General features: G+C 32.6%; 1 protein-coding gene across 1 annotated transcript in view; it reads left to right on the top strand.

Moving 5' to 3' along the window:
- Nucleotides 1–10343: 10343 nt before the first annotated feature.
- Nucleotides 10344–25008, top strand: part of LOC149089434 (uncharacterized) — a 49425-nt gene continuing 34760 nt past the window's right edge. The window contains exon 1 of the mRNA XM_089238542.1: nucleotides 10344–10945. Within this exon, the coding sequence (XP_089094668.1) occupies nucleotides 10730–10945 (216 nt within the window). The 5' untranslated portion in view covers nucleotides 10344–10729. The remainder of the gene's footprint in view (nucleotides 10946–25008) is intronic.

Below are 25008 nucleotides of genomic sequence, written 5' to 3'. Positions count from 1 at the left end.
GCATTTACTAAAAGGAATAGGGAAAAACAAAATCATCTCACACACGTGTCAAATTTCTGCGTAATGCCTCTAAATGAGCACCAGCTGTTTCGAGAGCGTTTCAAATACGTACACTGTGAGCACTAATTAATTTTTGTTCTTTTTAGTCGTCCAATGTTGTTATATATTAGTTTCATTTTTCACCAAATGCGCAATACGTGAAGAGAACGTCCCGTTTTTTTTTTATATGTGTATTGCCTTCTTTTTTTTAACATCAAGAGCAAAACTGTATTTAAACATTAGTGAACGTGGTAATAATGTAGGAGAGAAAAGCCTATGAAGACCTTGGTATTAATTTTTTTTTTTTATGATAAAGGTCGTACGGTTATGTTGTCTTGATCATGATTTAATTACGTTTGACTTAACCTCGGTTGTACTTGTACGCAAAAAAGAGGTAAATTGCACTCTGTTTCACTCAAACTTTTTTCCAAAATGCTCATCGTTTATTTTCTTTTGCTCTGGATAACGCTTTGAATGTAGGAAATGTTTCAAAATTTGCAATAAAAAATATCAGTGATAGCAAATGCTGAAAAATCAGGTGAAAATCTCAATCAAAAGATTTTTTTTTTCGAAATTCAGGTACATAGTATAAGTAATATTTCTTTTAATATGTTTAAACATGTTTCTCATGAAGTCATTTCAAATTTTCTGTGTATATGAAATAGAATATTAAGAAGTCATCAACGAATAAGGCAAATACACGAAAAATACAAAATTCGTAATGCATTTCAACACACAATGGGTGTAGTCTTCAGAGGAGAAAATATTAAACCACTTATCACGCTGACCGAGTATCCCACTTGGATTGAATACCAAATCTTAACTCTCGTGCTGAGTGGAAAAAAAAGTACGTCTGTTCACTTCAAACGTCGTGGTCAGAATAAAGGTAAGAGCCTGTTTGTGATACTAATGCAGCGTCCTCATTGGATGCTTGCGGAATGGAGCTACCTGATTGTTGTATTCGAATATATTCTTGTCTGCTCTTCCATGAAGTAGGCTATTCCAAAGCTGAGCTGAAAGAGATCTCGGCAATGGGATCAGTCCGGCGGCAGAGTTCTGATGTTCATTCTTTCAAGTATATATGAAATTAATAAATTCGATTTGATTAATACCCTGATGGTTCATGCATCATATCAGTCAATGATAGCCAATAATAAGTGCTGTTTTTCTACTTCAATGTTTGTGAAGTAAAGTGCGTAGCGTTTCTCATCTTAGGTTCCTTGAAACATCTCTACGAGTTTCAAGAGAAACACTAAGGTATAAACGCGGGAAATTGTGAAGAACAATAAGAAAACGTGGAGAAAATAGGTTATTCTGAAGTAATGCTAAGAACTTCCCAGTCAGTAAAGATGATTTTTATTACAGTAGTGTGTATTACTTAACAGCGCAAGCGCCTCGTAAATATTCCCTTGAAGAATTTATATTTATTATATAGAATAAAAATATTATATAAAATGATCAAAAGATTAAGAAACCACGGATACAAAAGCACCAGCTTTTGAGCCAATCTCTTGCCCATTTAAAAATTTCATTCCACTCTCAAAGCATTTTGGGGAAGAAAACAAATTACATTGAAATATACAGGGTGATTATAACTGAGGTCCCCGTACTTCGTGTGCGTAGTTCTTCTCAAAAATTGCTTATCCGAATACAGCCAAACTTTGAAGATACATTAGCATGACCGACCGAATTTAATTTTTCTCGTCGTTGCCTAGCCCTAAGGGACTGTTTGGCGACTTACACACTGCCATAATCGAACACATTCTTGTTTTAAATAAAATTGCAAGATATTTTATTAAATAAAAAGAAAAGTTTAATATTCGATCACCAAAAAAAATAAGTGGCGCTTTTTTATTGCATTTTACATTTTTTCATGGTTCATATAGCGTATGGTTACCAGATTTGAAAACTGAGAAAGCAAGACGCCTGCGCACGCACCCTTAGTGACGTCACTCATCCCAATTTTCCAATAGATGACGTCACTATTCCCACCAATAAAACCGGCCACAACAATAATTTTTTACCAACTCTAAAACAGAACCAGTAAAAAATAGCAGAAACAGAAAAAATTATTCAAATTTCGGCGGCTATTAATGGATGCGTGGGGGGGGGGGGGGAAAGACACAAAAAAACACTCATCTCAATGAAGAAATATCTTTCAAAGTAGCGAAAAAACATTTCCCACAGCAAAAAAGAAAAATAATTCCGGAAATTTGAAAAGGAGGACGAAAGGGCGAATTTTCCGAAACGTAGGATGACGCTTGAAATGACGTCTAAAAGGAGGACGGTTGGTAACATTAATATAGCGTATATACCAAGTTTCAATGGAATGCGTCTACCAGTACGGGCACTATGTAGGTCTGAGTAGTTTAATGTTTAATATACTGACACTATTGCGACCTATATAGCTCCCATTTTGGAATTCGTATTCCATTGAAACTTGGTATATGTGTTACCGGCAAAGTATGAAATCCTATACAATGCCTGGTCGTTTCAGGCAAAGTATGAAATACCGGTTTTATTCTATACTTTGCCTAGGCATTCTATAGAATGTCTAAAAACAATACAGGCAAAGTATGAAATATCTTCTTCCACAACATCCACTGACAAAATTTTAATTATATAAGCCGCAGGATGCCAAATGCACCTAACAAAATAACAAATTCTTCTTGAATTATATATTTTAATAGATTTCTGATGAATGACACGGTTTTTTTTCTCCATAAAAATTTCCTTAAGTCATTCTATAGAATGCCTAGGCAAAGTATAGAATAAAACCGGTATTTCATACTTTGCCGGTAACATATACACTATATGGACAAAGGGGGAAAAGGAAACTCAATATAAAGTACCACTTTTTCAACTAGTGGTGAAAAATTGAACTTTTTTCATGTCACAAATCTTTCTCTCTCTCGTGGTCTCATTAAGACGTCCTAAAAATTTGGCTGCATTCGGAAAAGCAGTTTTAGAGAAAATATTCAGAATACGGGTTCCTTAATTATAAAAACCCTGTACGTCCATTCAAACCACTCCCAGGCGTCGGCGAGATATCTCGGCTTCATAAAAAGTTATTTCACCAATGATAAGTTCAGATATATTATGTAAAGCTGATTTCAAATTTATAACAACCATACTTTGAACTTTGCTGAAAATCGGAAAAAAAGCCTAAATAACGAAAATAATAGTAATAATAAATTAATAATTGGCTAGAAGTTTCCACAAACAATAGACGAAATTCAAAGATGTCCACTAATGCATGGATGTAGCACAACTTGTAGTTTACTATAGACCAAGTGTGTGCGTGCGTGCGCGCGCGCGCAAGCTTTTCAGTCCGCGGGCGAGATATGCGGTATTTCTGTCGCTCGCGGGTCAGAAACTTGCATGTATAGTGTGACCATAGAGAAACCTATGTTTCATGGGACACTTCCGTAATTTTGGACGTCCCAAATTTTTTATAAAAATCTCCCGTTTTCTCTTTTATTTTCAATGAGACTCACTTAAACGTTTGGAATCAAAAATTAAATATTTTTTCATGATTTCGTCATATAATTTCCACAGTAAAATTTATATCATAATTAATTTCAGTTAAATATAAACATACTCATCTCACATATTTGTTTGGTAAATTATAGATTTTGACCCTTTGAGTCTTGTGGAAGATTCCTACTTTCCGCCATTGGCGGTTTTTCAGCAATTCTAGAGATAGTTGGTAACTTCACTTACCTTTCAAATTTTCTTTTGGCTATGATTAGCAAGTTAACCCTTGCATTCTGACAATTTTTTCTATGATAATTTGTCATATCTCTTATAGATCCCGATTTTCTGCTTCCCATATTTTTATCAAAGAAATATGGTCGGCTTAGGTATTTATTGTGCTATGTGTATCTAAGTGTTTCTAAGACATTTTCTATCTTTCAACTTTTCTTTCTTTTTTTTTTCAAACCGAACATGGCCCAGGCTGTATCAGCTTTAGAAAATTTTAGCTATTGCCAGTGTGAAGGGCGGGACCGTGTAGGAGAAAACTTTATTATACACAATCATATGTAATTACATAGAATCGCATGCACGCAAAATATTACAACATGAAAAATTTAAAAACAAAAATGAGCAAAAACAATGTTACAAAGTCGGTACAAAACACAAAAACAATGCAAATACACGAACACAATGAAGAAATGTGAAAACACAAAGTCACTGAAGAAATGCAAAAACACAGACACTGGAGAAATGCAAAAACACAGACACTGGAGAAATGCAAAAACACAGACACTGGAGAAATGCAAAAACATAAAACAGTGCAAAAAATATAAAAACAATGCAAAAATGTAAGAACAATGCAGAAATTTAAAAACAATGCAAAAATTTAAAAACAATGCAAAAATGTAAAAACAATGCAAAAATGTAAAAACAATGCAAAAATGTAAAAACAATGCAAAAATAAAAATAAGAAAAACATATATATATAGATATAGATTAAATGCTTAAAACATTTAGCAAAAATCTATAGAAAAATCGATCTTTCAACTATTTATCACTCGAAGACCAAAAAAATAATTTCATCAAAACGGATCACTTTCTAGACAAATTGCATTCTCACACTATAATGTCAACGGCTCATAACTCAACACTCTTGAAATGCAATAAGCTGCTTCTGGCAGCACTGGGTGGTTCATCGGAAGCCGGTGGCAACTACGTGTTATCCAATCTGGAAACATAAATGCCGGTTAGCTAATACTATATAAACACCATTAAAAACACTTCAATTTCCGCTTCAAACTAAAAATAACATAGACCTTGGCAAAACGATTGCAATTATTGCGAAGTGGAGTTTCCCCCTTAACATCGGAATAAGACCTTAGATGTTTATGTTGGACATTTGGGCACGTGGGTGGTAACTCGACCAACATTCCTTTTGATCATTACAACTATAGCGTACTAACTAGACTAGAAGCATGGGTATTTGTCGAGTCGTATCAAATGTCGTCGTTTTCATCTTACTCCTCAACGTTTAAGATCTACGTCATACCTTCAACTTTTCCATGCCCGTGGTGTTATCTTCAAACTGGAAGCCTGGTAAGTATCCCGAAAAAAAAAAATCAACACATGTAGACCACGTGAGAATCATCAAGTTTATTATTATAGGAAAAGTGAAGGCTTATCATAGCCATAATCATTAGGAGAAGTAGACGAAAACTTCATCAATGTGCTGAACTCGAATTCCAACAACTTCGTAGAAAAATACCACAATATCGGAGGTCAATACATGTTCTGGAGGTTAAAAGTGATGTTAATTAACATTATATTAGCTTTGTTATCACCACATCCAAAAAAGTTATAGAAAATATTTTTCTTTCACGGAAGTGTTCTTACTCCTTTAACTACCAGTTTTTTATTCTGAGAAAATAATGGGAAATAAGTACTTCAAAATAATTCAAATACTATTATTGGTAATATGTCGAGATAAGATGAAAATTCAAAAGAAGAAGGTATTGGGGAGGGGAAGGGCATATGTGTGCCCCCCATTCGTGTTTTTAGTGGGACACATATGCCCCAATGGCATTGTAATAAGTACTAAAATGCAATGAACAACAAAGTTTTTGTTGTTCAAATCAATTTTGTGAAAGATATTAACCCTTACAGCGACAATCACGAGATATCTCGTCAAACCTGATCTGCTTGACCTAAATGTCCCGGATTCTTAACACTCTTTTATTTCCAATGTGGCAGTTATACTGCGGATCACGAAAATCTTAAAAAAGTCCAAAGAGTAAATAAAAAATAACAAAATGGCTACTGGACGTATATGTCCCATTGGTAGCGGAAGGATTAGGATATAAGAGTATTTTCCATCTCTTAATTATTTATCTTTTAAAGAACACAAAAAAAAACATTCCATCAGATCAAAACGGACCCCTTTCTAGACAAATTGCAATCTGACACTGAATGTCAACGGCTCATAACTCACCACACTGGAAATGCAATAATACGATTCTGGCGACATTTGGTTCATCGGAAGACGGCGGCAGTGACACGTTATCCAATCTAGGAAACATAAATGCCGGGTAACTACTAAACACTATTTAGAGAAAAGAAAGAAAAACAACTTTAATTTCCGCTTCAAGCTAAAAATAACATCGACCTTGGCAAAACGATTGCAGTTATTGCGAAGTGGAGTTTCCCCCCTTAACATCGGAATAAGATCTTTTAGATGTGTATGTTGGACATTTAGGCACGTGGGTGGTAACTCGACCAACATTCCTTCTGACCACTATACCATAGTGTACTAACTAGACTAGAAGCATGTATATTTGTCGGGTCCTATCAATCTTCTCATCTACGTCATACCAGAAACTTTTTCCATATAACCGCAGTGTTATCTTCATACTTGAAGCGTGGTACGCATCCCAAAAAAATTATATAAAGGCCGGAACATCAACAACACAGTAGCAGGATATCTGTCGCCATGTAAAGCTCATTATATTTGAATAACTACCAATTTGATAGCCTCGAATGTCCTTTCATGATATTACAACATAAAGAAAATACAAGATTACAAGTAGTCTTATTTCTTGTTTGCCGCGCTTTTTTCTCTCCGATTCTGAACGTGTTGTGATAACTGAATATGTTTGAATCTCTAATAAGTCTCTCTGAAAGAGTTTTCAACATTTGAGAGGCGAGAGAGAGATAGAGGGGAAAAAGTCTTTTAATGGGAAATCATTTCGTAATTTTTCGAGTGTCCATTTTCATCTGGAAACATTACACGCATTTCCGGAATGGTGATGATATCCCATTAAACAACATTATCATGGTCTAGTTTTGCATTTTGTCACTTTGGACATTAAAAATGCTGTGTTGGATATAGGTTAAAATTGCTGTTGATTAACGCGTATCAAACTGGTGTTGCCGGTAAATGTTCTCGCGTTTAGTTACTCGAGATTATGTGATGATGTATCGTATGGACGGTTTTCTCTGACGCAAGTTTCCGGATTATGTAATATGATGAATGTGAAAAATGTTTTATGTTGGCTTTGTGTGGGTTTAAAATTAGAAATCTATAAGGAATTTCTAGCTTTAGGGCCGCTTTTGCCAGGCTATGTGATCTTCTTCGGCTGTAGAGTCTTGAAGGTTAGGCAAACGGGAACCAGAAATTCAGGGTTTTCGTTCCGCAAATTAAGCAAGATATCGTCCTGAATAAACAGTGGTCCTAAAATTATTGAAGACTTTCAATAATTCTGAAATTTTTTGTTTCATAAAGTTTTTATAATTCTGTATTGCATTATATTTCATAAATTTAAATTAATAACGACATTATTTCACTCATTTATTATTAATTTTCATTAACATCAAGTTCTGATGAGAGTTGAAAGTCATTTTATTTTCAATTACTTCTCTTATAAGTTTTGGAGAGAATTACCATTAACACAAAATTTTTATTAATGGTAAATTGTTTCATTCTCAATTACTTCTCTCATTAAATGTCAATTATTTCTTTTGTTAATTTTTGGATTTTAATCGGTTCTGAATTTTTTTCTTTCATCAATTTTGGATTTTCATCATATCCGAATTTTCGTCAATTCTCAAATGATTCTCTCTTGTTTATTTCTGAATTATTTTTTTTATCGATTCCGAATTTTCATTAGTTCTCATAGTGCATTTCCTAATTCCTTCCCGTTAGGTACGAAAAAGAAAAAAACATCAAAAACTATGCCCTAGTAGAGATATCATTAAAAATATTATTTAGCATTGATCAATTGATCAGATTCGGTGCACATATACGATTATATATGCTATGCTATTGACGCAATGTTTTAAATATCTTCAGTATTTTGTTTGTTTGCAAATTTTCGAACATTCTGGAAGAAAAAGATTTGTTAGCATGGGCTCACATAATAAATTCATGTTAAAATAGGTAATTGAATAAAAATTGATTTAGAATGAAGGAAACTGTGCAGCATCAAAATAAGGTAAAATGTTGAAATTTTAATGTGATTCGATCTTATACATATATTTAAAGTTCAAATTTAAAAAAAAAAATCTGAATAAGTCTTTTTCGTTTTTCAAACATTTACAAATGAATTACAAATATTTTTTGCCTCATTTGACGGAATGAACAGTTTTCTTTACTTTAAATCAATTTTCATTCAATTACCTTGACGTTACGCTATTTTATCATGTGCGCAGGGCGTTAACAACACATAATTTTTTCATCGTAATTCGGAAATTTCATTAATTTTTTTAATATTTTGCACTTTTGTGAGTGAATTTCTTGTGAATGTGAATTCTTATTTTCATATTTTTCTGCATTTTTATATCTTCAAATTGAATGTTTTGTTGTTTCTTTATTATGATATATTGGTGTTCACCACCGTGAACACCAATTGGGCTCAGTGGGAGGGGGGGGGGGGTTCAAAAAATATTTGGGCCTAAAATAAAGTAATTTTATGGCCTGATTAGTGGGACGATTTACTTAAGCACATTTAGCTTTTATAAACATTTTCATTATTGAGGGGACACTTTTTTGACACAATTACTAAAAAAATTAAATCAATATATTTTTTTTTTCGTTTCTACTGATGCGAATGTTGGGCCCTCTTGGGCGTGGCCTTCAGTGTCATTCACACATCACTAACTCGCCGGTGTATCAGTGTCATTCATGCATCACTGAATCACCAGCATGCCAGTCTCATTATTACATCACTGAATCGCAGGTGTGCTAGCATCACTAATACATTACCGAATCTTTGGAGTGCTAATGTCAGAAATGCATCACTGAATCGTAGTTATCAGACGTGCATCGCTGAATCGTAGTTATCAGACGTGCATCACTGAATAGTAGTTATCAGACGTGCATCAATGAATCGAATGTATCAGACGTGCATGAATGAATCGAATGTATCAGACGTGCATCAATGCATCTGAAGTATCGGACGTGTTCCACTGAGTCTCCGGTTTGCCAGTATCATTCACGCATCATTGAATGGGCGATATGCAAGTATCAGATATGCATCACTGAATTGGCGGTATGCAAGTTTCAGACATGCGTCACTGAATCGCCAGTATCAGACATGTGTCAATGAATTTCTTGTATGCGAGTATCAGATGTGTATCAGTAAATCGTGTGTATCAGACACGCATCGTTTAATTGCCGTGTGCCAGTGTCAGGCATGTATGCATCACTATATCAATAGCGTACATGTGTCATTCATACATTACGAATTGGCGGTGTATCGGTATCAGACATACATCACTGAATCACTGATGTGTCATTATCACACATGTATCTCTGAATAGAAGGTATCATACATGCTTTACTAAATAAGAGGTGCGTCAATGAATTTCTTGTGTGCTAGTTTCAGACAATTCTGTGCCATTTATCACATCATTTTTTTAATAACTTGGAATGAATGATTCAAAAATCACTTATATGGCACGGAATCAATTTTTAAATTAGAAGAAGTTATGTAGCACGGAATCAATTTCTAAATCTTTAATGTGGTACAGAATCAATTTCTAAATCATTTATGCGGCACTGAGAACTTTAATTTCTAAAAACCACTTACTCATATCACTTTCTACCGATTTCTAACTCGATTAGCTTGACTGGAACAACAATTTTAAAACCATCACTTTGTGTAATTCACATTATTTTTGAAAAGCTAAATTCTCTCTTTTTTTCATATATATTAACATGTAGGCCTACACATTTTGTTCCTATTTTGTTAAGTGGAGATAAAACAACACCAGAAGCAAATACCTTAAAAAGCATCGGTAAATACCTCCCCGGAATCAGTTTAAAACACTTTCCTTTCCCACAATTACCGTGATGATAAAAAAAAACTCTAAAAATATATATTATTTTACCGCAAAGATAAACGTTTTCCTAAAAAAAAACCAATTTGTAAAACACATCGTATGGGGAAAAAGTGCTATCTATTGACAGCTAAAAACTCAACAAATTAGTGCCTCAAGAATGACACGGTGTCTCTCCCTCGTAAAAAAAAAATATTCTTTTTTCCTCTTTTAATAGGAAAAACCATGAAAGTAGAGAAGAGGATATATCTTTTATTCCTCACACGGACACATCCATAGATATAAAAATGCCCTATAAATAACTCACTCTATTCAGCATCAAATCGCCAAAAAAATAATTCGTCGCCAGATCAGCCACACGGTTAACCACTTAAGACCTTGAAAGATCTTCAAAAATATTTCTTTTTCTTACCACCAAGAAAACACGCCTTTTTCCCTCCATAGCGACTTTCTGTGTATTTTTTTTTTTTTTTTACTCACCGAGGTGATCCATCAGATCACATCACACAACTCGTCGGGACGGACAAGGCAACTATACAGCCTAGGCTAATCATTATTACATAAAAAGAAAGAAAAAAAAGATATATAGCATAGGCCGGTTTCCGTCGAACGAAAAATTTCTCTCTCTTCTGTTATAAGAGAAAATAATGTTATAACCATTTCCACCACACCATCTAGTCTCATGGTTCACCAGCTCAAAGAAACCGAAACAAACGAGAGACGGTTCCCACTTTGTACTACATGGCCCGGAACAAGTGCGATCTGCCCCTTTACGACACACACGTGACTGGAGGGCCATTCCCATCATCACCATCTTCGCTCTCGTCGTCGTCGTCGTTATTGATAAGTGAAAAACTAAAAAGTTCTATTATTGTCGGTTATGGAAATTATTCGTTCCGGGATTCGAAACTGGATTATACGTCACTTCGCCCTGGTTCTCGCCCTGTGGTTCGTTGCTACGATGGGGATTCGAACAACTGACGCGGATGGAGGAAGAGCGTCCATGAGGAAACAGAAACTGGAGGAGTTGCTGAGGGTTTTAAAAAGTTATCCTTCGAATCATCAAGATGTCGAGTCGTCATCGGTAGTCATAAAGGTATTGTTTATTATCATTGGTATTATTAAAAAATAATAATTTATCATTTAATTCAATTTTTTTTAAAATTTTTGACGATTCATCATCAAATATCTTATTATAAAATTAATTTTAATATTTCAAGTCATATATTATACTTTTATATATTAATAATAAGTGTGTTATGAGACTATAATAATCGTAATTTTCTGCCTGGAGGTAGCAGGGGCGTATTATCGATGTGTGAACGTGCAATTCATCAATAATGAGTTCTAAAGAAGTAAAAATGGTTTTTTACGCTTTTATGGGAAAAAAGTCGATTTCTTTCTTGACATTCGTACACCTTGTCAATAAATATGTTTTTGTAAAATAATTACTGAAAATATTTTTAATTAATTTATAATACATAATGAAAAATCATTATTTCAAATTAATTTCTAAAATATATGATTATTTACAATCAAATCTCTTAGAAGAAAATTGGCTGATAATACACAGCCGAACATAATCTGCACTAACAGATCTAACGTAGGAAAATATATACAGTACAGGCGCATTTAGGAAAACAAGAAATTACACAGACTGAATTACTGAAACTACTCTGAAAAAAACTCGAACAAATTGTGTAATGTGAAAAATATTTTCAAGAATTAAAAATTTAATATATTCGGACTCTTAATATTGAAAATTATACGGCTTAATTGACCTGTATTGTAATCTTGCAGAATAACAGAGAGGCATGGCTTAAGGAACAAATAAAGAAACGCTGCTTAACCTTTAAATGCTCAACTTTTTTCTTGGCGTTAATAATTTTTTTCATAATTAATGACACGTATTGAAAGCCAGGGGGGAAATCATTAAAAAAAACTATTTTGAATTGCACTTCTTTTACAAGGCCTTATGGAAAGCCTCAAAAATCTCACATTAAATAGATGTATAGAAGTGTAATATCGCTTTCCAAATAGGCACATAACTATTTTATTTGTGATTCAAACTAAGTAAGAAAATAATCCGGATTGCAATCTTCAAGGTAAAAAAGAAATGCAACAAAAAAAGCATTTTAACAAATTAGCGAACGAACAACTAACTACACATGTTCTGCAACATAGATTTGTTGTCGTTAATTGCGACATCTACTGGCGAATTTCAAGTATAGAATGGAAAGAATATGACCTCACCTGCACAGTGATGAAGATTCAAAAAACTCTTTTCACGTATGCAAAACTACGTATTTGAGAATTAGTAAAAAAAAGCAATCAATTAAAATTTAAAGGAGAATTTTTCGAATTTTATTTAAATATTTTATTTTTAAGTTTCGTATAAACGTATTTATTTTTAATGCATATCATCGGATAGCCCGCAGTATAAAGTTCCGTAGCTTTTAAGCGTATAAACACGCAGAAAAATATTGTATGAGCGTGTTTGACAATAAAACTGTAAACTTTTTAAAAATTTCAACAAAATGCTCTAATGCGAAAAGTGTGTTTAGAGAGAATTAAAGAAATCGAAACTTTTGATATATTCAAAGCTACAAAAACTTCATTGGCCCGTGTATTTTATTCTTGTAGCATACGGGAAGACACGACTGGAGGAAATAAATTTCTCTATGTGTAATTTTACTATTAATTCATTGCCGCGTGGTTTTTTCAACATGACAGCCTAGAGAATAATTTATTCAAATCGATCAAACTGAGAGATACCCAAGCCACATTACCATGTGACAATTTTCGTTCATTATCCTCCCGGTCTGAGTATCTCTGGTAATTTTATTCCAGGGCTTAATAAAATTTTTTACGTATAAAAATATATCTCTGGACACGCGAGCCCAACTTTTTTAACAGAGACAAATTTCAGCCTTCGTTGAGGATGAAATTTCACAGATGACGGTGGCAAGGACTTCCACTATCTCTGAAGCAGAGTTAAGTTACTCCAACAGAATAAAAACTATTCGGCCATGTTATAACACACGATGTTCAGATATTACGTTGAAAGACGAGACGACATCCCGACGGTAGACATAAAAATAATTGACAAAAATCCCGGTTCTTACTATAAATCATTTGCTTTTTGGTTGTACTGAAAGGCCGCTAGAATATATTTGATAAGGACCAGATTGTACTGGTTTTCTTCCCTTGGAAAAAAATTATATAAACCTTGAATATATCATGTCTAAGTAAATCTTCTAAATTAGATCTATCCGCATAAGTGATGATGATAAGGTGCTTTGCATCAGTCCGGGGTTGTGAGCAATTCTATCTATCTATCGTATAAGTGATGAGTTAATACCCCTAAACTTTACAATTCAGAAGATATTTTTTTTATATTTCTCACGCTTCTAATACTTTAGCAAAAATATTATTTAATAGAATATATCCTTTTAAATCATGAAGAATGCTACCCAGACAGATTTTGGTCTCTTATTTTCCTGTGCAATTAAGTATGTTACGTTCTTTCCTCGCTGAATACATCCACAAAAACCATTATTAAACCTTTAAGCTTCAACCCTCATAGAAACGTTGGCCTACTACATTTTTTGCTGTTTTTTGTGCAAATATGGATGTAAAATCAGCACAGCAATTTGACTAATTACAGTTGACTTTTAACTAGCTATAATGGCCAGTTAAGAGTAAAATGTATAGTTTGATTTTATTTTGATGATAAATATATAAATTACTTTTATAGTTTCGGATAAAATACTTTTCTATAATCAGATAATACCTTGCTTAGCAAAGTTGAATTGTTTTTATCTTGAATTTTATTTCCGATTCCCTTAATATTTGGTGCGATTTTGTAAATCTCTAAACACGTAAAATTACAGCAGCTGTCAAAAAAAGACACCGACAACATCTAGACAAAAAATATACTTCTAATTAGAAAAATACTTTTAATAAAAAAAAATACTTCTACAGCCGTATTTAGAACTGAAATTACACTAAATGACGTACTGTACAAAGCACCAAAAAAAAGAGAAAGAAATTGGTATATTGCATTTTTCTACTCTTTATTGATATGTACATTTAAATATACACCAGAAAATTTCCCCAGACAATTTTCCACCCCCTAGTACAATTGCACAAGTTCCGAGTTTCTTAATACATCTTGTGCCAGTATCTTATCATATCACGCATGCAAATATTTAATTCAGGTCTATTTTAAATGAAAAAGTTACCAAGGGGATTCAAAATCGCTCCGAACAGCTTATTTATCATCTACCATTTCTTAGCAAGTAAGAATATAGTCTGTTCGATAAACTTCTGTCACATGTTATTTCAATTATCTTGCTCATAAATTTTTAAAGAAATTAATTTTTAAGCATTAATTCATTTCCTGAAGTCTTAAGTGCATTTCCTAATTCCTTCCCGTTATGTAGGAAAAAGAAAAAAACATTAAAAATTATGCCCTAGTAGAGATATCATTAAAAATATTATTTAAGCATTGATCAATTGATCAGATTCGGTGCACATATACGATTGTATATGCTATGCTATCGACGCAATGTTTTAAATATCTTCAATATTTTGTTTGTTTGCAAATTTTCGAACATTCTGGAAGAAAAAGATTTGTTAGCATGTGCTCACATAATAAATTCATGTTAAAATAGGTAATTGAATAAAAATTGATTTAGAATGAAGGAAACTGCGCAGCATCAAAATAAGGTAAAATGTTGAAATTTTAATGTGATTCGATCTTGTATATTTAAAGTTCAAATTTAAAAAAAAAATCTAAATAAGTCTCTTTTGTTTTTCAAACATTTACAAATGAATTATAAATATTTTTTGCCTCATTTGACGGAATGAACAGTTTTCTTTACTTTAAATCCATTTTCATTCAATTACCTTGATGTTACGCTATTTTATCATGTGCGCAGGGCGTTAACAACACATATTTTTTGCTTAACGTGTGGAAATTCGCAAAAAAAAGTATTAGAGATATGTGAGAAACATTGTATTAGTATATCGTATCACATATAATCGAAAATATATTTACAAAATTTGAAATGAATGGATGGTTACATAATATTTCTACCAAACCTTCTACTAGTTTTCGAGGTTTTGTCTGTGCTAAAAAAAAAGTATGAAACCCTCCTTCGCCTGAAGTACCAAAGGATGTTTAGAGGTGTCGCGAGTTCGATACCCGGTTCGTCCTTGTCAGAAAGCACAACAAAAAAACGGCGACATGACCGCAGCAAAAAAGTGCTACCGCAGGGAGTCCCCCATCGAGGGGTTAGCACACCAACATCTCGATGAGTATAAAAAAAAAAGCTTGCCGTTCGGAATCGGCAAGAAATTGTAGGTAACGGTCTAATTAACACTCGTGTGCAGAAAATTACCGTGGTGCGACAAAAATGATCAAATGAAACCCTCCTTCCCCCACCTCCCGTAAACCAAATTTTTGCAGCTGAACAGAATATTCATTGAGATTAAATGAAATCATATTAGATGATTGATAATGTGGTGAAAAATTAATATTCATAAATATTATGTAATTACTTTTGGTTTTTTCGTAGGAATTTATTATATAAAACATCCATATTCGATAATAATTAAGAAGAACTAGTGAATTTATTGGTGATCTTTGAGCCGACTTGATTCAAAGTAAATTACACGCTGCTTAAGGGGGGGGGGGGGGGGTCTCCTACCTTTTAATATGGTAAAAAGCTTTCTTTTGTAGAAATATTATTAAAATATTATTTATATGTTCATCAATTTTTTTCACATTTTACCACATGGATTTGATTATGTATGCTATGCTATCCTATGTGAGTGCGAAATTTCATCTTCACAAACAGCTTGCACGTGATAAAAACGCATGAAACCAATGTAATTGAATAAAAATGATTCAATGTAAGTTTATAAAATTATTAAAAAAATTGCGGTTTTATCGCCTCAAAATTTTGCATCTCAGATAACAAAATTCTCCAAGCTTAAAATCAGAAACCTTTACTTTCTCTGAAAAATGACACGATTATTAAACCTTTCTAAATTGAGTCGTAACCAGGCCGGTATATACCAATATATACAATTCCGAATGCTCCATTACAAAAAAATTTTTGTTAACTAATTCCCTTGCTCCGAAAAACTTTCCAGCCATAATTGTCAACGTATGCCCAATGTGCATATTCACAATTTGTTATAAATGTATTTACAGTATGTCATTCATTGTCCATTCGATTAGAAACTTGCATGCTTGCCAACCATTGGCACGGGATTGGCTCCATGGGCGAAGTATAATTACTGATTCATTGATTTATTGATTCAAACATGTTCAAAATTTAATTTTAAAGTTTAAAAAAATAAATATTTATAACCCAAGTTGCTATGAATGGATCTCAAATATCTTCCTTCATTATGTAAATTGAACATTTTCTTTTATTTTGAATCAATTTTAAATCAATTTCAATAACGTCATGTTATTTTATCATGCGCGCAATTTGTTTTCGTTAGTCTTTTTTTTTGAAAATTTGTAAAATATTAAGTATTCAACGTATGTAAAATTTTGGCTAGGCATAGGATAGCATACACGATTAAATATATCCGGTAATAACGCGAAATAACATTTCTACATAAAAATGTTTTTTTTACCATATTAAAGGACAAGACCTCCTTAAACAGAAATGGAACTGAAAGCATTCTATTTGCGAAGAATCTACGCGCCTCATTTTCTATCTTACCACGAATGAATTCCGGAGAGATAATAAAATGAATAATAGTTATCAATGCGCTATTCCTTCATGGGAAAATGCACAAAGTTACAAAGTCTCAAAGTGTACTTAAGTGCTCCGTTTTTCATTGCTCGACATCCACCAATTGTCTTCTCGCATGTCTTTTTTTTTTGATGGAATATTTCGACGAAAAATGTAAAATAGCCTCTTCTGAAAAAAAAAAGGTAGATAGACATCCAACGTCAAAGTGACGCAAAATAAGCGCGCACATGGCTCCTTTAGTCTATCGATAGAATTTTAAGGTGTCGCGTCGTCGACGGCGGAAAGTGGTTTAAAAAGTTCTCTGTCTCTCTTTCTTTCGCTTGGAGAACGGAAAGTGTCACAAGCTTGACGATGACTATATTAAAAACTTGCTGACAAGGTTTGTGGAAAATATCAAGGGCTCTATTAAATGCATCGAAACCACTTTGCATGTAACACCCCTAGAATACTCATTTTTCCTTTTATCAAAAAGGAAGAAATGTAATAGAACGCAATAAACCTATAAGCCTTGTTACGTGAACTCGAAGAAGTATAGTTGGTTATGACAATTCCAAATAAAATATTTTCTGTACCATCATCATCAACGACCATTTTCAATCCACTGCTGCACATATGAAGTTCTCCTCTAAATTTTTAAATTCTACTCTGTCTGATGCTTTAGCCATCTAGTTGACTCCAGCCACTTTTCTGATCTCGTCGATCCATCTTGTGTTGGGACGACTTCTAGGAAGTTTAACACCACCGGGGTACCAATCCAGAATATTTGAGGTTCATCTGTTAGTCTGTCTTCTTGCAATATGTCCAGCCCATTTCCATTTCAAACGTTTAATTCTTTCCATGATATCATATACTTTTGTGTGGTTAGTTATCCAAGTGATTCTTTTTCTGTCTCTCCTTGTGATGCCTAGTATTCATCTTTCCATGCTGCTTTGTGTTGTCTGTAGCCTTTGTATCGTCTTGCTTGTGAGTGTCCATGTTTCAGCTCCATAAGCCAGTGCTGGTACTGGTTAAACACTTTTCTTTTCAGACATAGTGGCATGTGGCTCTTCAGAATTACGCAGTTTTTGACAAACGTGCTCAATCCGAACCTGATTGTTCTGTTTATTTCATTAATGATTCTGTTGTCCATGTTAATTTCTTGTTCCAGGTAGCTTTCTATTTCTTCTATCTCTGTGTTGTTGAGCAAGATCTTTTCAAAGCAAAGGAGTTGAACATAACTTCAGTCTTTTGCAGATATTATATATTCTTAAATAGTATTCCGTAGATAGCACTGGTCGCCAATACGCATCAAAATTCAGTTTTGCTCCTCTAAATTTTGTTGAGGAGGGAAAATACTGTTTCGAAATTCAGGTAATTTTTTTATAATAGTTATTTCTCTGTTTTTAATAAAAACGATACCGCTCTCTTTACAACGTTATACCTCGAAATTTTAAGAGGTGCGAAATTACTTTTCAAAATTATTTTTTCGGTTATCACTGGTACGTAGTATTCTAAAATAATGAATTTTAACACCTGAGACAAAACTGACTATTAAAAAAAATGTTTCGGTTGATTTATGTTTATTGTATGTCAAAATGTCCTTTATAAAGAAATAATAATAATTAGTTCATTACTCGAACCAAATTAATTATATAAGTAATTTCGGTCGATATCTTTGCTAGAACCATTTGAGTTAGGTACACATGGGCACATCTCAGGTGTATACTTGAAAAAAGAGTCATTGAAACCATTTAAAACCGCTAAAAATGAGATACACATATGTTTACCTCTGAAGCGAAGAGGTTACTTAATTAATGAAAATTACCAAAGATGCATTCAACAAGTAACAAAAATAATATTCACTCTTCGTAAGCAATATACTTCAAAATATTCTCCGAATATTCCCGATATTTTTTAAAAGTTATTATTTTTTCTTTTACATTTTTCAATTTTTGATCATTGTATATGGAAGGATTTTTCATTACAATTTTTTATCACATTTCTCTTGTCATCTTCCCTTTTGTAACCGTGTAAAGTGTTCTTCTGCCTTTTTACAACCTTGCGTCCGTGAAAGTAGTCGAACAATGTGAGAAATAGTTTGGGGGACTAACAAAAAATAAATGAATGGGACAAATGTCTCAATAAATAAGAGAAATAATTTGAGGACCAAGTGAATAATGAATGGGGAGGTGTAAGTTCGAGGGATGACGCGGCACAAAATTAATAAATAGGAGTATATATTATGGAATATATAATAGGGTGATATGCTCGTAAGTTAAATGGGAGAAATATTATATTTAAAGTAAATTGGAAAAATAATTTGACTGAAAAAAAAAGAGAAAATATTATTATATATTCTCTCTAATAAAAAAATTGAAGAATTATTCTAATGAAAATAAATTTGAGAATTATTCTAATGAAAATAAATTTGAGAATTATTCTAATGAAAATAAATTTGAGAATTATTATAATTAATAAATTGAAGAGTTATTATAATTAATAAATTGGAGAGTTATTATAATAAATACCGGTAAATTAGATAATTATTCTAATAAATACTGGTAAATTAGATAATTATTCTAATAAATACCGGTAAATTATATAATTATTCTAATAAATACCGGTGAATTGAATAATTATTAATTATTAATGAATTGGAGGAATTATTATAATAAATAAATTGGGGAGTTATTCTAATAAATAACGGTAAATTGGATAATTATTATAATAAACAAAGAAAAATAATATGAGTACCGGACAAAAAATAAATAGAATAAATAATTTACGGGAAAAACAACACATGTGGACAAATAATTCGTCGGCCCGCTGACGGCTAAAATAAACAAAAACCAATATAGAGTCGCTATGATATTTAAAGAAATTCAATAGCAACTATAGAAATCGATCGAAATGTTTCGCGGACCAGCGATTAAAGCATATATATAGTGATGTATAAGATATAAAATTCCCCTATTTTCTGAAATTCCTCTTCATATTTGTAAAAATAGGTATTCTAAAGAGACACTGCACTAACTTTTGCCGAGTAGCATTTGTAACAATTTTAATTCGATATTAGCAAATTTTTGTCGAATAAAAAAGTAAGTTGAACGGAACGAAACCCTTTTATTTCTGTTCATCATGAGGTCATTGAAAGGCCAGTTTAGACGATGAATGTTATCTGATTAATTAGACGTTTCTCCTAATTAATCTTTATTTCCTTCTCTTCTTCCATATCGAATGACACGCGCTTCGCAAAGGAACACAAAATAAATATTCCTTTTTACAGTATCGGTCACTGTCTTCATCGTTACGCGTTGAAGATCTCTTTGGCATGTTGAATCAAGAACAAAGTTTGCATTTGATTGATTCGATTCCCGGCTGTCAATCGTTCTCTGAACTTTGCTGGGAATTTTTTTTTCTTTTTTATCTATAGCGTATCGCGTAGTGTGGTGTTTCAAAGTAACAAACCTGTCATCTCTTACAATCGTCACTACGCTTATAAATCGATCGTATTGGTGATTGAATTGCAATTTTTACAACTGCTACCGAAATGATTGTGAGAAGAATATATACTGCAACACGAAGAATAGATGCTTGTTTCAATCGGTCACTTTATCAGAGATCCTGGGATCTTGTTTTTCTTATGGGCAAAACAACTCGATATATAAACATTTCACGAAAAATATATTCCCGGCAGTTTATGTCTTCAATTAGTTATCTGATCAACTAATTAATTATTGGCCAGTAATGGTAGATTGCAATAAAAATGCCAAAAAATTCTATACAGAGTTTTTTATTCATCCACTGATAAAAAAACAACAAATCCTAATTAATTTTATTTCGTAAATTCGTTTATAAAATGTCGGTTTTTGTAGGTTCTCCTTAAGAAAAAATGAATTTGATGATTTTCTCCACAAAATTGTTATATGATATGAAAACTTTTGATCATTTTATATGATCTTTTTTTCAACAGCAGTATTAATAAGAATTATAAGCATTATTTATCCATTTATAAGCATTATTTTAAGAGAACAAATTAAATATCTATAGTATAGCTCGCAACTCAAAATTGATTCTTAATTTTCTTAATTGCAAAAGAAGCAGAACGTAAATTGATGCCGAAATATGATTTAAACTTGGATCTTTATAATTTGTAGTTTTATCGCACAATTCATAGATATTTATTTACTTAAAAGATTGAAAATTATGAGAATCCAAAAAAAATGATTGTCTTTTTATGCAACAAGCATGTTAATAAAAAAAAGGGCTGAAATATTTTTTCACTTTATTTTTTTAAATTCCATTTTCGAGAAAAATCTTCAAAATTTTAAATGTAAAAAAAAAATTAATTCAAAAATGAAGAAAAACATTTTTTTTCGATTTATAGTCAGTTAATATGACTAGAAATCGATGGATAGACAAATTAAACTCTGAGGAAACAGAAATTAAATTGATGGGGAAACAAAAATTAGTCAAGTTTTATATATGAAATATATGTGATTTTTGGATATTTTTGCTTCTATTACGCGACTTGAGTGAACATGAACCTCGTAAACGCATTTTTCCGGGTTATTTCTAACGAGATGCGTGCGTATACACGCAGAGAACATGTAGAGGGCATCACCTGCTAATACTTGTATCTGTAGACACATCCATTGCAAAATTCTAACGCAACTCACCTCTTTAGGGAAAAGTCGATGGTATACAGGGTGGCCCTGAACTCATTGGAAACTTTACGGGAAGGTAAAATACAAATAAAAAGCACTTTTTGTATGGCAATGGTGGGTCGGAAATTTAAAAAAAAAATTATTTGCATTAAATAATTACAGTAAATGCTCAAATGTGCAGCCACCACCAACATCGATACAGGCCTGGCAGCGTCCGGCAAGTGATTGACGTACTCTTTCTAAGATGCCCTGGTGTTTCACGAACAGTTCCAGCAGCGATTGTAAGTTCTGCAATGAGGTCCTCATTTTCCCGCCAACACTTTTCATTTCCGATCCACCAATCCTATACAAAAAGTATTTCTTTATATGTGTATTTTACCATCCTATAAAGTTTGGCCCATGAATTCAGGCACACCAAGCGCGTAAAACCACACAAACAGGTACAGGGTGTTTCAGAAAGGGCTCATTAACTTGGAAATGACATAACTTAGAGACAGCGATGAAACAAATTGTTCGTTCAATGGGCAAGCCTGGGATTTCAAATACGCCGGCGTTTGAAATTAAGCTGAATATGTGTAGGTGATAGTGTATCGGACTTCAAACCTACAGACTAAGGTTCGAATCCAGTTCACGAAAATTTTCCGTATTTTTGTGCCCGAGTGGCGCAATGGTAAAGATGCTCGTCTTCCACTATGAAGGTTACCATGGGTTCGAATCCGGGCATAGAACATTCGAAGCAAGTTCTTTACCTACCGAGCCTAGGACGACCACCGATGGATGGAGCTTTCATTTCCCACCCAACTCCGCTGGTCGGAAATTGGCGATATATGATTTGAAATTAGTTACAACTTCGACTATACCAGACGGCACCACAGTCCTTTAAGGATAGAGTGATACTGTCCTTTTTTGCAAACATAAATCAAATCATATATAGATGGATTCGAAATAAAAGTTAAGAGAGAGTAGAGTTTTTTTGGAGGCAACTTCCTTGCAATATCTCTCAATGGATACGTATGCTTCACAGATGAACCGTTCAAACTGATACAAGAGTCATGCCGTGAATAATGGGCTTCAAATGGCCCCACAGAAAGAAGTCGTTAAATAAATTGGCTGTGGTTAAAATGTTTTCTGTTAGTTAAAATTTTAATTCATTTTCCAAACCGGTGTATTTAAAATTCTAGGCCTGCCCATCAACGAACGTACCGCATTTTTTCATTAGTCTATCTATCAGTTTCCAAGTTATATCATTTCAAAGTTAGGAGTCCTTTCTGAAACACCCATTCTGAACTTCATTCGTACTCTCACTTATAGATAGAATGTAAACTTTCCAAGAAACGTAACTTCTCCCTCTCTCTCTCCACCAATCCATCAACAATTTAATTACTTCCGAATCTATTGTTTCCTCCATTTTCTTTCTAATTATCATATGACCCTACAGCAATGAGTATTCATGAGTTTAGTAATTCAGCATTTCAAAACTCCAAATACATAAGTAATAAATTGAACAACGTGAATACAAGAAATATGATGCCACCTGCTAATAATTTGAAATCATTTGTCCATGATGTCTCTCGTTTGGAAGTACGTTTCCATCAAATATGCTAATGTGAATACACGCAGTAATGTCTGTGTAAAATGCTCACGCGTAAATATTCATGAACCTATCAATTAACGCTTCCTTAAATTGCTTTCACGAATTAATGCGATGCAAATTGGAATGCTAATCACGGTTACGCGAGTGGCTCCCAATCAAAAGGAACGATTTTCTGCGATTCCGCTTCAAGGCTACTTGCTGTCTAAGGAACTGGAAATGTTGTTGATTTCCCACGAATACGATGTCGTCATTACGCTCGTCTTAACAATATTCGGCTGTATTTTTCTTGCAATAATTGCAAGTCGTTAGAAGTTCATTCTTTATGCAATTTTCTCTTCTTCTAATCAAGCATTTCTTCCGTCAATATCTTTAGAGTTTTACACAAATAAAAAGTAGGTAAGTTAGAAAACTTTAGTAAAGTCAGTCACTTTTAATAGCAATAGCAACTTGCTTGAATGCTTTTAAAAGCCAAAATCCCATTAGGTTTTTAATTATTTCCCGGGGAAAAAAAGATATTCAATAATAACGAAATATTTTCTTTTCATAGTAAATAATAATTTTATTACAAGTAATATTTATTTGAATTCAAACATATTGAAAAAGGTGTGTGCGCACATAAATAAATAATGGGCCTTTGAGAGATTCACACGAAAAAGTTTAAATATATTCATGCATTGGAAATATTTTTGAACTATTTCCCCCTTGAATATTCAGAAAATACTTTTGAAAAATACATATTTTAAATTGCAAATGAAATTCTCAAAATTTAAAAAATAAAACAAAATTGAAGCATTTCTAACTGCAAAATAAAAAACGTCAAAAAAAAAATTAGAATTATAAGAAACTGAATATTTCCAAAATTATGAGATTAATTTATATAACTTTGTGAAAATACTTTCTATAACTATTAGTAAAATATCAAAAATTCAAAGAATTTAGAGAAATTTAAAAAATTTAGAGAATTTTATTGAGTTTAAAAAATTAAAAACTGAAAACAAGCTGAGCATTGAATAATCAAAGAGATTTTCCAAATTATTGAAATAATTCACATAACTACTAAAAAATACTTCTAGAACAAAAATAAATGAGAAAAAAATTTCAAAAATTACAAAAAAACTCCAAACAAAATTAATTTTCAAAAATTTTCAAACCGTAAAATATTTGAGAATGTTCAAAAATTTTCGAGAAACAAAATGTAGCGAGTTAAAAAAAATTACTATAAAAAAAAGTTCGACAATTTGTTCCAAAAATACAGAAAACTCGTTAAAAAATTAAACTTTTAAAGAATATCGAAGAAATCAATTAATAATTTTATTTTAAAATAATGAATAGGAATTTCAGTAACATTTCAGTAACGCAACGTGCATTCTAACTACTTGCGATGAAAAATTTAGACTTACATAATTATATTTCTTCCAGAAGAAACTTTATTTTTAAATGTGCTATTACTAGGTTATTAAACTGTCTAGTAAATTTTTTTTAAATAATTCTTCTACGTGTACTGAACCGATCATTAGCTTCAAATATTCATTAATTTTGGAATCTTCATTGAACATTTTGACGTGAATCGAAATACATTCCAATGGGAATCAACAGTTTCCTAAGGGGGTTTGGTGCAGAATATTGGCTTCCCATGCTTTCCTATGGGAAGAATCTCCTTCCTTTAAGGCCGGGATTACACTATAAAAGTTTGATAAAAGCTCTCTTATAAAACTTGGAAAATCCAACCAATAAGCATATTGATTACATTCGAGAAAATGCAACTGGTGATGTTATTGGTTGCATTTTTCAAGTTTCATAAAAGAACTTTTCTAAAACTTTTACAGTTTTATCCGGGCCTAAGGAACATTTAAAAAATTTTCTACCCCCATTAAGCACTCAATTTTTTTCCACAAATACTATGAATATTTTTATGCAATTTAACTGGAGCTTTTAGGATTTTAATTGTTGGTTATTTTTTGGTCGAATTTTTGCTTCAACAACATGCAACTTTTTCAAAAATCACCAAAATTTACCCATATTTTGTACCATAAAAGTTTTTAAATAATTTCAATAAAAAATCCTCCGGTTAAAGTATCTAACACCATAGTGATGAGAGACCAACAAAGTCTCGAGACATTTGAATGAATGATGCTCGAAA

The sequence above is a fragment of the Pholcus phalangioides genome, unplaced genomic scaffold (genome assembly GCF_987345545.1).
Source record: "Pholcus phalangioides strain wild (caught in Gottingen) unplaced genomic scaffold, Ppha-v1.0 ptg000002l_1, whole genome shotgun sequence".
Lineage (NCBI taxonomy): Eukaryota > Metazoa > Arthropoda > Arachnida > Araneae > Pholcidae > Pholcus > Pholcus phalangioides.
The sequence above is the reverse complement of the archived record's forward strand: the minus strand, read 5'-3'. Positions and strand labels throughout refer to the sequence as shown.